General features: G+C 40.1%; 1 protein-coding gene across 2 annotated transcripts; it reads left to right on the forward strand.

Annotated features, from left to right (window-relative positions):
- The first annotated feature begins 2839 nt into the window (after positions 1-2839).
- On the forward strand, positions 2840-12879 carry GZMK (granzyme K). Of its 2 annotated transcripts, none has more exons than XM_045079550.1 (5): positions 2840-3011; positions 3370-3517; positions 9448-9598; positions 10383-10652; positions 11405-11811. In XM_045079550.1, exons 1-5 carry the CDS (start codon positions 2948-2950, stop codon positions 11435-11437), a joined length of 666 nt encoding a protein of 221 aa, XP_044935485.1. In that variant the 5' UTR covers positions 2840-2947; the 3' UTR covers positions 11438-11811. The 2 variants fall into 2 exon arrangements, with proteins under 2 accessions (XP_044935485.1, XP_004737944.1); XM_004737887.3 differs by lacking the exon at positions 11405-11811 and adding an exon at positions 12494-12879 and having other exon boundaries at positions 2845-3011.
- The last annotated feature ends 1863 nt before the right edge of the window (positions 12880-14742 follow it).

Below are 14742 nucleotides of genomic sequence, written 5' to 3' on the forward strand. Positions count from 1 at the left end.
TCTAGTCTGGGAAAGAAAGCAGCCCAACGGCGAGAACCACACATGGTCTTTGGGCAGATCTATAAAGGTCTCTCAAAACATTGGAGGATCAAAAGAGAGGGGAGGGATGAAAGAAAACAAAAACACTGTGCTCAGAAACAGCATCTCTAAGAGCGGCTAATGAGGACCGCTGAGCGCCACGCAGCAAGGGTGGACTGCAAGGTCCTTGATTCGGGAAGCCGGTCCAGCGAGGAGCACCTCCTCACCCTCGCTCGGCCCAGCACAGCTGCTGCAAAAACCATCCAAAGCAAACACGGCTCTCCCCACAGCAGACTCAACAGAACAAAACCAACACCCAGAAATAAATTGGATCACCGAGCTCATCATGTTACACAGCTCACTCTTCTCAAATCCAGGATTCTGAATGTAATAACAAATGATACTATTAACTGGTGCATCGGTCTGAAGCCAAAAGCAAATAACTCATTACTATAAACCAGATTGATTTTCAGAATTTTCCAGGTCGGCTACAAGAAAGAGTTATGACACTGTCCTCCCAATTGAACTAAATCTCACCCATGTCTAATTGCGGCGTATATGGCTAAACCCTTTTCCCCCTCTGCAGCGCCAGTTTGTCTCTTAGCACATCTAAACCCCAGGGACTTCTCGAAGCAGGGGAGACATGTGGTCAGGTGAGAAGCAACGAGGAGCCTGGGGTCAGCACCTAAGGGTTGAAGAACTGACCCTGCCACCTGCTAGCTCGGTAATCTCTAGCCAGTCTTTGTCCACAAAACCGGACTGATGGCCACCTCCCTGGAAATTCAGTGGAAAATGCTTAGCAATTTGTAAAAAGCTACTGGATATTAGTCCTCACTACACAGAAATAAGCAGCTGAGAGATGTTTTTAACCATGCCTCCCGATCCCTTCAGAAGTGAAGCTTTGTCTCCTACACAATCCATTTCCTCCTCAAGGTTCAGAACACTTCAGTATGTCACACGTGATTTTCCCCCGTGTCCCCACCATCACGGGGATATAGTAGGGAATTGGCATCACCAGGTCCACTTCCCAGCTTAGGAAAGTGGCTGAGGTGGCATCTACCTAAGGCACATGAGCAGTGACAAAGATGGCTTGAAAATTCATAAGGACATTGGGCTGGAACTAACAAGTTTCGTTTATGAAGTTTGTGGCTTTTCTTAATCCGGCTCCTCCTTGTCTCACCCACTGGGACTCTGCAACAGGAAGTCACTGCTCTGCATTTATTTTGTTGTTAATTCTACTTATTTAACACCCAGAAGAACTTTACTATTGCTGTGTTCTTGTAAAGCGAAAACAGGATTATTTTTCAAATTCTGTGCTCTGGCGACATGTTTATTAACATACACGTTATTCCAGGTCAGGCAAATAATTTGGTCCCGGTTACACGCTGGGGAAACTTTAGTTTTAGCACCCCTGAGCTCTTTCTTCAGTTGTAACCTAAGTATAGTAGTTGAACTGCCTTCCTCACAGACATAAGAAAACATGAAATTATATAAATGATCATGTAAAGAGAGTCTAGAAATAATTTAAGACACTTCACATATATAATTAAATCATAATAAATCATACACAATTATAATATTGTTTATTATTATTCCTATTGTCTTATGCTAAAAAACAACAATTTGGTAGGATTTTCTTGCAATCTGCCAAGCATGATAGCTCTGGATTTCAATTCTTCTTTATAAAAAAAATGGAGGATAAGATGCATATATCTTAGAAAAAAGAAAATAAGGCCTGTGAATTCAATTTATTCAATTAAATTTTGGTTAGTAGTTCTGGATTGAGGTTCCAGTGCCAGATATTTGTACTCATTTTATTTTTTTTTTTTTTTAAAGATTTTATTTATTTATTTGACAGAGAGAAATCACAAGTAGTTGGAGAGGCAGGCAGAGAGAGAGAGAGAGGGAAGCAGGCTCCCTGCTGAGCAGAGAGCCCGATACGGGACTCGATCCCAGGACCCTGAGATCATGACCTGAGCCGAAGGCAGCAGCTTAACCCACTGAGCCATCCAGGCACCCCTGTACTCATTTTATAAAATTTGTACCATTGATCAGCAACAAACACAAACAGAATCTTGTAGAATCTTAAGTCTGATCATGAAGGAGAAAGTACCATAGAAAGCCTGGCAATACATTTATCATCTGTTCCTGAGGAGAATGACGAAATGCAATCTTTCATTTTTAAAAGATATTATTATCAAGGCCCTGGATAATCACATGATTATTTTCCATTAAAAAATGAGTAAAGGAGACACTCGGAATTAAAAATATGTTACCCATGTTCCTCTCAAATACATTATGAAATTTCCCAAAAATGTAACTAAAATTAGCCTGAATCTGGTCAAATTTAGAGTAAATGGTATGACTAGGAATAAGTTTGCTACAAAACATATGGGTTTTTCTGGATGATGTTCAGGCTTTAGCTAAGCCTTAGAGCAATGCAACCGCGATCTGTGCGAAATTCCATGTTTCTCCACATAATAAATCTATGTCCAAATTGAGGGAAACTCAATATGCTAGGCACCCTTTCTGCCAGGAAAAATAGTAAGTATTGCTATAGAGCAGTGAACATCTTTGGATCCTGTCTGCAACTTCATTAGGTTCTTATGGCTTAGATATTTTTTATTCTTTCACCATGTATAACATGAGTGCTCATACAGATATTGAAGAGAGCTCACTCCTGAAATGAGTTCTTTGTCTCATATACATCAAAAAAGCGCTCAAAGCATAGATCTGATCTTCTCAAATGGATTAACACTTTCAAACATAAGTGTGAAAAACCAAGATTCAAGTTCCGCCACTGCCGTCTAAAACACTTGTGGTGAGAAAGATAAAAGTTTCAAGGTCAAAGCTCAGTCTTCAGAATTGTCTTCCTTCACCAATACCGTCAGAAAAGTTCATCTGGGCTTCTTCAATCAAAGCCATTAACATGGTGAAGGTTTCTTCTTTTTCTCTGTTTTTCCTGGTAGCTGGGGCTTATGTGACTCCAGAGTGTAAGTATCTTCTAGATTTACCACATTTGGGCATCAGATGAATTTCTAGTGATTGTGTTGTTACTTAGAAATGAGAATTTTCCCCCACCATGTCTATCCCTCGAAACTGTATTGTAAATTATTATACTTATTATGCTATTTTATATTATTATTAAATTATATATTACATATTATATGTAATATTACATATTATTAAGTGTACTCTACATGTATTTATTGGTAAAATTATTATAGCTATTATAGGTGATTGTAGGGTGGTTTTTTAACTTGGAAATGATATAATGACTGTCAGAAGAAGAATTACATGACATAATCTGCTTGGGTCTTTCATATTAAATCTTCGGGTTTTCTCCTGCAGGTTTTGGCATGGAGATTATTGGAGGGCGAGAAGTGTCTCCACATTCCCGGCCATTCATGGCCTCCATCCAGTACCGCGGCCACCACCTCTGTGGAGGCGTGCTGATCCACCCCCAGTGGGTGCTGTCCGCGTCCCACTGCCGCACCCGGTGAGTACCTGCTCTGACCTTGTGTGTTCGAACTCCACCGGCTGGAAGAGAAGCTCGCCTCTCCCGGGAGAGAATTTTTTTTTTAACATTCTAAGTTTAAGGAGCACAGTCATGTTTGATGAATACAGATGTAATATGAAAGGGTATGAATAACGGTTCAATCATATATATGTAGATTCTTTTAACTGAAATAAAGTTAACATATACAATTAAATTAGTTTCAGGTGTACAACATAGTGATAACAATTATGCACATTATGATAGGCTCACCATGATGGAGGACATTATAATATTATTGACTTGATTCCCTGTGCTGTAGGTTTCCGCCCTGTGACTTAGATATTTCATAATTAGAAGTTTGTACCTCTTCATCATTTGCCCGTTTTGCCCATCCCCCCAACCCTCCCCTCTGGCAACCACCAGTTCATTCTCCATTTTTGTGAGTCTGTTTCTCTCTTTTTAAATTTTTTTTCTGTTTATTAGGGGTTTTTGGTTTGTTTTTTAGATTCCACATGTAAGTGAAATCATATGGTATTTGTCTTTCTCTGGCTTATTTCTCCTGACACATCATCCTCTTAAGTTTGTCCACACTGTGGTGAATGGCAGGACTTTCATCTACCCTAGCTTCTGTGATCACAGACCAGCTGGTGGAGTTGACTTACCTTCTTGCCCACCCATATTTTCTGCCTTGGGTTTTCCTAGTCAGGGAAAGCTGGGCCATTGGACAGTTCCAAGTCCTCTGTGGAAGGCCAGGGAAGGCAGCAACCGTAGTAAGTGGAGGAGCAGCCTTCTGGACCTTGTGAGACAGCCTGGGTTTGCATCTCCCCTTTCCCATTTTATGAAAGGAGAATAATAATAGTCACACCTGCTTCATGGGGTTTGGAGGATTAAATAGTGTCTATTTAGATATTTTAGTATGCTTAGCACATAGTAAACACAAATAAGTTGCAGCCTTTATTGCTATATGTGCGAGAAACCTGCTTTGTTAATGGATTTTTAGACCCCTTATGGTAACTCCTCTGCCCTGCCTCCCTCCCCAGAGGCCTGAGGCACACAGTTTGGGAATCCCAACCCACAGCCCTAAGGAGGCAACAAACTTCCCTGGCAGAAAAAGATAGGGGGGAAAAAAAGTTATAGATGATTTCTATGAGGAAAGAAAGAGCTATTTTTCTGAGATACTTAGAATAATAGCTTTTCTCAAAGCACCTTTCAGTCTATGATTCTCTTACTTCAGCTAAAAAAGTCCCAAGCTCTTCTTGGGATGCTGCAACTTTTACAAAAGGAAAAGCCATAGAAAACCAATTTGGTGTTTTTTGTTGCTTTGTTTACCTGTTGGTTTTGGGAGGGTTTGGTTTTTGTTTTATTTTTGTTGTTTCTGTCTCTATGTTTCTTTCTTCTGTCTCTTGCCTGAATAAGCCAAGAAGAGATGGGGCCTTCTTTTCTTACAAACATTATAACACTTCACTTAAGATATCTTAACCATCATGGTTTGCTCTCCAGGCTATGGAACAACTGAATTGACTTGCTTCTCCATGTCTATCGCCTCCATTTTAATAAGACGAATCACAAATTTAGAAATTTTGAGTCCTGCACAAAGTGAGAACTTCTGTTTTGTTTCTAAATAGCAGGCTACTGATTTCCAGTTTAATAAAGCTACTTCATTCAAATGGGGTGTTAGCTGCCATAGAAATCACCCCCACGTCACCATCACCTCTAACTTTCTCAGAGTACTTGTCTCCTGGGGACTAGAGAAGCAGAGGGTGACTATCAAGAAATGTTCATTCAATTCAAAATATGCACATTTTCAGATATCCTTATGGCATACATTCAAGTGGATTCTATGCTCCCCAGACACAGACCTTGACTTATAAATGCTCAAGAAAGCCTAAATAGAAAGAAGGAAATAAATTGGAAGACTTTCCTTTTTTTTCCCCCAAGCCAAAAACACAGAGTTCGAAGTCCTTCATAAGCCATATAGTGCTATCCAAAAGTAAATAATATTATTCATTTGAATTTAAAATTTTGTCAAGTGAACTTGACTCAAGAGGAGTGGGTCCTCAAACTGACAAATTGGGAAAAAGAAATCTTGGAATGAATGAATGAAAGAAAGAAAGAGAGGGAAGAAGGACGGGATCAAGAGAGAGAAAAAGAGAAAGAAAGAAAGATAGGAAGAAAGAAAGAAAGGGAAAGGAAAAACCAACTCTTGCTAAATACCATTTTAAATGGCCAGAGTTCAAAGAACTCCAGAAGATGTGGATCAAATTTCCTCTCCAGGACACTTGGGTGTAAAAATGTAGGCGGATTGGTGCTTGGAAAAATATTAAGCTTTATGAAATCCAAAATATTTATGAAATAGTTTAATGGTGGCTTCCCACAAATGTACTCCCAAGTATCCTGGGGGAATAGCTTACTAACTCCAGCCTCTGCTCTCAGCAAAATGGTAAAGGAGGCCAGATCTGGGGTGCCCCCTTCTCACTACCCAACCATCCATGCAGCTCCTTACTGTGCCTCTTGTTCCCCTCTTTTGGTTGCTTTGCCAAGTATAAAAGGAAACCGGTAAAAAAGCTTGTCGAATCTTATTTTCAGCGTTTCAGTTTATCAGAAGCAGAACTCTCACTAACCCTTTTTCATTGTCTTCCTGAACTTCCCCCCTCACTGAGTACCCCCTCCTCTCACCTGTCTGGGCTATAATTAGATGAGCCCTTCCCTCTTCCCCAGCCCCTTCCACATGGCCTCTCCCCATCTCAGACAGCCCCCGGGCATCCAGAGTAGAATGGTGTAGATTCAGGCTCCAGGGCTCAAACCAGCAGAGCTTCCATCCTCCTACATTTGCATCCTGGAGCCTCCCCTTAATACCTGTGGGGCTTCCTCAAGTTTGGTCATTTACCTGAGCCTCAGTCTTCTCATCTGCAAAGTGGGGTAATCCTAATATCTCCTTCACAGGACTGTTGTGAGGTATAAATGAGGGACACTATGTAAGATGCCTAGGACAAAACCTGGTGCAGCCCAATAACGTACTAAGCGTTAGTTCATGTCATCATGTTATTATCTGTACATCCCGTGGTAGTCACTGAGGCACATGTCTGATGATATGGGTGTGCCCAGGATGGGACTGTAACAGCCCCTCTGGGACAGCCTCCCTCCTGTCAGACTAAAGAGACCTCCAGGGAGTCAGGTCCCTGTCTTTGTCAGCCCTGGAGGGGGCGGGTCTAAGCCGAAATACAGCTCAGTGCAGGGGCAAAATGGCAGAAGAAATAAGGGGCCTGAAGGGGCTTGGCATGGGGCTTCCAGAGTGTCATGGAAAGGAACACTGGACTTGGAATCACAAAAGCTGTGTTTGAGTCCCTGTTGCCCTCCTTATCCTGTGTGTCACCTATGGCCAAAGAATTTTTCCACCAATGAGGACTACATAGGGCATCAGCTTGAACAACACTGAGAAAGGCTCTTTTGAGGCCCAATGGAAATGAGGTTTCAACAGACAGAAAAGGATTACTGTGAGCAACACTTTGGTTCAGGCTCTGCATGTAGTTCTCTTCCAGGTTAAGTCATTCTCCAGACAATTCTGCAGCAAAGGCCTCCTGTGGAGAAGCCCTACAATAAACAAGTGAAAAACACAGGGATTATTATATCTCTGTGAGTTTAAACCTGGATTTACCTAAGGAGGTGGCATCCTAGAACTCAGCTCAAGTAATTCCAGGTAACCAGTGGGAAGAAAAATTGACCATCGTATTGCAGATTCTAGCTGAAGCGTATCAGGAAATGGAAGGTCAGAAAGCATTCATGGTCTGCCTGTGTTGTGCTCGGTATTAACATGTCCCAGTGGAGACAAAAATAACCAAAATATTTCCAAGGCATTAACTAATCAAGGACATTAGTAAAAAGATGAGGAAAACCAGAAATGCTCTCAGCATCTATCCCCTAATCAAAATTCATCTTTCCCACCTGCATGTGTACCCTACAGCCTCCCTTTGTTTGTTATTTGTGCATGTTTCCATATTTTCTGTTAAAGCAGTAGTCCTGGGGATTTGCTATCATCCTCTACCCTCCCTCCCGTCCACAGTTTGGGTTTAATGAGTATGTTGAATTTGAGTTTGAATCAATCCTAGGAAATCTGATCCACATCCTTTGAGAAATTTCATCCCCATCCTGATTTTGCAATATGCAAACTTTTCAACAAATAGAGCTGAAATTCCCCAAATAAACCAAAATAAACTCTTTTGGTAGAAACCAAAGAGTGGTCATTGCTGGCAGTCACAGTCCTGCCAGAGGCAAACCCACCCCATCATAGTCCTGAGCTCCTGCTTCAAACCTGAAATAATACTTTCTTCCTTTTTCTGTATGTTTCTGTGCCTTTTAATTCTTATTAATCTTTATGAATCTGTATGTGGGAGTATGTGTTTTTATTTTTAACTGAAGTATAGTTGACATACAGTATTATATGAGTCTCAGATGTACAACATAGTGATTTGGCAATTATGCACATCATGAAATGCTCAGAATGATAAGTGTACTTACCATCTGATATGGAAGTTATTGCAACATTATTGACTAAATTCCTTGTGCTGTATTTTTCATCCCCTTGAGTTATGTTATGACTGAAAGCTTGTGCCTCTTAATTCCCTTCCTGTTTTGACCATCTGCCCACCACTCCCCTTTGGCAACCACCACTTTGTTCTATAGGTCCATGAATCTGTTTCTGTTTGTTTGTTCATTTGTTTTGTTTTTTAGATTCCACATATAAGTGAAATCCTACAGTATTTATTTTTCTCCGTCTGACTTATGTGAGTGTGGATGTTTTTATTGTAATCTGTCTTGATCTGTCTTTCAAGTGACAACGAGATAGTTATATGTTAACAAGTGTAAGTCTTTCTAGAATCTTCCTTGCTCTCTAAAGGATTTGAAGCAGCTTCCTCAAGGCGCACATTAAAATGGGACTTTTTTTATAGTCTGTCAAACACCCCAAGGTGTTGTCAAGATCTCAAAAAAAAAGAATCCTTCTATTTGCATAACTAGATATAAATGCAGTTTTGTTCGACATGCAGGAAATCAAACCAATTTTGGTATGATTGATATACTGGTACTGGAGCTCTATATGACCAGGGATAAGCAAAACAAAACAAAACAACAGTTGTTTCTTTATCTGACTCACCTCTTTCTATCCTGTAAGTCTTCACAATGGAGTTATCAATGGCAACTAACCCTACAGTGTCTTTACTTCAAATCAGCCATGATTTTTCACCTTGAGGCAAGTTTTCCTTTCTTGTCCAGATTATCTTTCTAATTGACAGGACAGAACATGGCGTATCTGACAGCCACATAATAGATCTTATTCTCCATATTGCCCTGAGGTGAGGTCTAGATATACCAGATTAGCAAATGCTGAGTTGAGTCTTTACCTTTTAGTTATTAAAACACTTAACATTGGGAAGATGAAAGAGCTCTGGAGACTGATGGTGGTGATAAATCAAACATAAATGAGTTTAATGCCTCAAAATTGTACACTTAAAAATGTTTTAAATTATAAATTTTATGTTATGTATATCCTACCAAAATTAAAAAAATTAACAAAGGTGAGTATACATCTCAACCCACAGCTGGAGAAATGTAATTTCTTTTTACATAAATTAACATAATTTTGTTGTAAACTTGATCTCAATTAGAATTTCACTCCTTTTCACCATAGCAGGATATAAGTTCTGATATTCTTTTGCAATACTAGGGAATTCAGGTGGGGTGTCTGAGAGCAGGTCTTTTAGCCCTTGGTATCGTCCTTTCATGCTTGGGTCCACTAAGACCTCCGTTACTCCACTTAATCCAAACAGGTTGCCTTGGAGATGGTCCTTGTTTCTATATGCTCTGCACCATTTGTACTTCCTACTGGGGTCCTCGGGACTCTTTCTGTTCCCTCTATTCTCTTTGCTTTTTTTTAGGCAAGAAAAAGTCCAGCTTTTCAAAGTGATTTTAGGAGCACACTCTCTCTCAAAGAATGAGGCCTCCAAACAAATATTTGAGATTGAAAAATTCATACCATTCTCAAGAATCAGATCATATCGTAAATTAAATGATATTATGCTGATTAAGGTATGTAGTGTTGCTTTCCTTCAATTTCTCTAACATCCTTATACCCCATAGTTCAGCTGTTATGAACTACATTATGTTTCATCTACATAAAAGCATTTTGTTAGCACCATCCCCATATTTGAGGTAAATGTGACACATTCTATAAGGGCCCCTTTTACTTCATGTACTGCCTTGAAGGAAACTTATCACAACTGCATCAGGTCTGTTTAAACAAAGGAAAACAACCCTGATGCTCACATATGTGGGAGGCAGAACATCTCAACAAGCCCAATGATCCCCATTGAAAGCTTTTTTCCCCAAATGCTTTTATCATTAGCAAATGAAAAATTCAAGTCCTTTATACAGCCAAGCCAACCAAGTGAATTCAGGGACACATAAGTGAGTTATAACTTAGTCTAGACCATACTTAGTCTAGTCCAAACTTAGTCTAGACCATACTCAAGGGTCTTATCCAGCAGGAAACAGCCCAGCCCTCAAAGTCATGACCCATGGATGTTATTCTGCAGAAAACCATCCAATGCAGAGCAAAGGCCAGTTTGCTTAAGACTGGGCAAAATTCCTGCTTTGTCTAAGCTCCCTCCCCGATCATCATTGAGCTCTACAGGGATTGGAGAGTATTTCGGAAAAGCAACAACCACAAATATAAATGCAGGCTACCACCAAAGTAGATTCAAGAAGAGGGATGCCTTCCTAGACCAGAGGGACCACACATACATTGCTCAGACTAATAGCAGAATACTACTGGGGACGAATGTAATAATTTATGCTCTTTTCAATCTGTCAGCTTCACACGGCTGCAACCCTTGACAAACATGTCCAGCTGCTCCACCCAAGCTCCAAAAATGATATCAGAGCTGGAACAAAATGCCAGGTTACTGGCTGGGGAGCCACTGACCCACACTTGTTAAGGAACTCAGACACCCTGCACGAAGTCACCGTTACGGTCATAAATCGAAAACTTTGCAACAGTCCAAGTTATTACAACCACAACCCTATTATAACTGAAGACATGATATGTGCAGGAGATGCCAGGGGCCAGAAGGATTCCTGCCAGGTAAGAGCCCATCGATCAACCAGGCATCTCAAACCCTGTGTTGCCTGCAGTTCAGACTCCACGTGCTCCCTAGCACAGACAAGAGGTATGGAAAGCAGAAATCAGGACTTCAGAGAGTTCCTCTCCATTCCTGCACTAAGTTCTCTGTTCTTTCTCATCTACCAATGTGAATGAGTCATAAGAACATCACCAACACATAAGCACTCGTTAAAGATCTGTGAATCAGGATGATATACTACATCTGTTAACTTTTACAGTCTTCTTCCAAGGGCTCTTTCTGTCCTTAGAAAGCCTACCAACTCGGAGGTCACTAGTGGTGACTAAAAGATAACGTCCCTTCTACACCTTCCCGTCCCCCGAAATCCACCATTGTAGGTAATCAATAGAGAGGTGTCAGAACACTCAAATTCAAGAAGCTCAAATATATAGATGGTGTTTCTTAAATAATGTTGACAGACTGACTAAATGGAACAGGGATCATACTTCTCAGAATCTCCTGTTTCCTGAAGCTGTAAAAAAAAGAAAATTAAAATAAATTGTGTGTGTGTGTGTGTGTGTGTGTGTGTGTCTGTGTGTGTTCGTGGTTAAAAGTGACACGTAGCACAGCTGGATTACTAATTTTTAAGAAACTAAAATGCACTATTGACATCATACTGTATGAAGTCTTCTTGAGGGGAGGCCATGATGCTTTCAGAGACCCCAAGTATCTGTAGTGCCCCAAGACTGTCGTCCTCCTCAACCTCTCTTTCCAGGGCAAACAGAGCCTGAAGTGCTGCGGTTGGTGATGCGAGTGGCCGCAGAGGCAAAGACGGTTCTTCAGATCAGAAAGCCCCCTCTTGTCACCCTGTCACTTTCTTTGAGAGAATTGTAGTTACATGCTTAGTTCTGAGTCCTCAGGAATCCCTTCATGGGGCAAGTATTTACAAAGTGTTGTACAGGTGCAGAGCATTATATTCAATCACAGGAGAATGCAAAAACGGGGAAACAAAAATAAGACAGAGTCCCTGCCATTGATGTATTTACTATGATACATTTCTCCTTTCCGCCTGTCTCAGTAGCAACTTGATTTCAAATCCGTGGGTGCCAAAATGAAATCTTTCATTTCAGCAGATTCCTTTAAACTTTGCATCTACCCATTCCTTGTTGAATAAAGTTCTACAGTCACTGATTATCAAAGATTGTATGTATGTATGTGTATATATACATATGTGTGTATATATGTATATATACATATATATGTATATATGTATATATGTATATATATGTATACATATATATATGTATACATATACATATATATATGTATATATGTATAATCTATTATGCATTATATGTATATACATCTATTATGCATATATGTATATACATATGTATATATACACATACATACATACGATCTTTGATAATCAGTGACTGTAGAACTTTATTCTACAGTCAAAGGCAAAAATCAAAAATCAGAAAAAGACAAAAATCCCATGACCTTTATGATCAGTGACTGTAGAACTTTATGTATATGTATATATACACATACATACATGTGTATGTATATATGTGGTCCTAGATTAAGACAGGGATATGGATAGAGAGAGACAGACAGACCAACCCACAGATGGACAGAAACATGGTCCCAGACAGGGATAGAGACACAGACAGACAGATGGATAGAATCATTGCCTTAGCCAGAGACAGAGACAACCCACACTGAGTAAGAGGCTATATAGGGCACTCTTCAGGACACAGAGAAACCAAGGATCCACATAATAATCCTTTGAGTAGTGGGTAATTGATGGTAGGAAAAGTTCAGCAGCTTCTCACCAAGTATCTATCTATTTTCTTTCTAGGGTGACTCAGGTGGCCCCTTGGTTTGCAAAGGTGCCTTCTATGCCTTAGTGTCTGCAGGTCATAAATGTGGTGAGGCCAAGAAGCCTGGAATCTACACCCTAATAACCCAGAAATACTGGGCTTGGATTAAAAGCAAACTTGCTCCATCTCATGCAAACCATGACCGCAAATGATTTTCTTGGATTTACCAGTTGCTTGTTTTGCTTTCAAAAGATGCTCTAGAGGCCACCTTTGTCTTCATACATAGTTGGGTATAGAGTGGGGCATGGCTAGGGTCCATTCCTGCCCCCTAGGACTGATTTTGTCAAGGAATCAAGCTGTCTTTCACATCTGTAACTGCTGTTTCTACTACGCTGATTTCATTCTGAATAAATTTAGAAGACTATGTCCTTGTCTTTATGGAAACGAAGTACAGCAGATGATATGCTCCCCACTCCATTCGCACCCCTACAAAGGGAAAAAGAAAACACACCGTCAGCCAGGTTTTGCTATGATCTCTGCTGTGATTTTACCCTAAATTACATTTTTAAAATAAGAAACAGTACATTCAAACAAGCCAATTCAAGTGAAGAAAGGATCATCAAGGCTTAGACACATATTTAGAATAGTACTTATTATTGATCTCTGTCATACTGTGTTCCACACAGGATTTAAGGCAATGTACAAAATACCTGTGATAAAACCAAAGGTGAGATTAAAAATAAATTTTCCTCAAAAAATTAAGACTAGAAAATATTATATGATCCAGACGTTCCATTGTGAAATATTTATCTGAAGAAAACGAACACGCAAGCTTGAGAAATTATCTGCACCCCCCACCCATGCTCACTATAGGATCACTTACAATGGCCAAAATGTGGAAACAAGTTAGGTGTTCATCAATAGAAGAACAGGTAAAGAAACTGTGAGATAGATAGATAGATAATATTCAGTGATATATATAATGCATAATAGATTATACATATATACATATATATGTATATAATGTGTATATATAATATATATATAATATTCAATCATAAAAAAGGATGAACTCTTGTCATTTGTGACAACATGGGTGGGCCTCAAGGGCATTACGCTGGGTGAAATAAGTCAGAAAAAGACAAAAATCCCATGACCTTTCTTATATGCGGCATCTTCAAGCTCATAGATACAAAGAACAGATTGGTGGCTGCCAGAGATGGGCAGTTGGGAGAAGAGAGAAATGGGTAAAGGCGGCAAAAAGGTTAAAAAAAAAATTAATCATAAATAAATAAAGAAATAATTTGGCGAGGAAAATGAAGCAAGGGGGAAATGAGACCTTTGAAGAAGGAGAATCGAAGACAGGAGTTCTCCTACCTAAAGGGCCACCCTTTTCTTCCCACACTGTTGCTAGAAGGAGTCGTATTTGCCCCTTTTGTTTCACCTGAATCAAAGCAAAAAGAGCAACACAATCAGTTATCTGAATGACAGTATACAGGAAATTAAAAGAAACTTATCTGCCCAGAGGCAGGAATACTGGTGCTGGCACTGGGCCTGGAGATGACTTTTTGGGGGGGATCTGTGTGGAAGGATGCCATGTCAGGGTTCTCAAGTCCCTACTGACTGCATCAGACCTGAGAAGATCCCTTGGTAACACACGTCGCCCCGACTCCTTGCTCAGACATTCAGACTGAATGGGCTTGTGTGGGATCTGGAAGTCTGCGATGTTTAAAAAATAAATAAATAGATAGATAAATAAATAAAAAATCATAAAAAAAAAAGATTCAACTCATTCTGATAAATGGCAAATCACAAAGCCCCTGAAAATGAACATCCTTAAAAACATCTTACAAGAAAGAGCAGTAAGTGTTGGGGGGTTGTTCTTTTATAAGCCCTTTGGTGTGAACTGAGGACTGCAGACCAGAGTGCCATTCCGTCAGTGTCCTGGAGGGTCTCACTGTCCTTGGCTGTGGCCTCCCCTCAACCCCCCATGAGAGTCTGGCAATTTCCAATCTGGTGATGGGAGGACCAGGGAGTCATTCAGGCTTCTTCTTCAACTATCAGAAAGCAAAAGATTGTTCTCAATCTCTCTATTTCATTTGGGTTTCAGAGGATACGCAGTGCTCATTTCCAGCTGCCACCATTGGATTTCTTACATTCACATAAAAATGGATGCTTTTATTTGTTTATTCACTTATTTGTTGTCATGGTTCTCAGAAACCATTCACCAGGACTACTCTCCTAGAAATACTTTGACATGTGGAACCATTGGGTTTTAAAGGAACCT

The sequence above is a fragment of the Mustela putorius genome, unplaced genomic scaffold (genome assembly GCF_011764305.1).
Source record: "Mustela putorius furo isolate JIRA1106 unplaced genomic scaffold, ASM1176430v1.1 tig00000407_pilon_pilon_pilon, whole genome shotgun sequence".
Taxonomy (NCBI): domain Eukaryota; kingdom Metazoa; phylum Chordata; class Mammalia; order Carnivora; family Mustelidae; genus Mustela; species Mustela putorius.

Bases quoted from the DNA above. Each gene is read 5' to 3' on its own strand.
- GZMK (XM_004737887.3), top strand. From the start codon at position 2,948: ATGGTGAAGGTTTCTTCTTTTTCTCTGTTTTTCCTGGTAGCTGGGGCT. The intron at 9,599-10,382 runs GTATGTAGTGTT...TCAATCTGTCAG, and splicing joins ATGATATTATGCTGATTAAG to CTTCACACGGCTGCAACCCT. The intron at 10,653-12,493 runs GTAAGAGCCCAT...TTTTCTTTCTAG, and splicing joins GCCAGAAGGATTCCTGCCAG to GGTGACTCAGGTGGCCCCTT.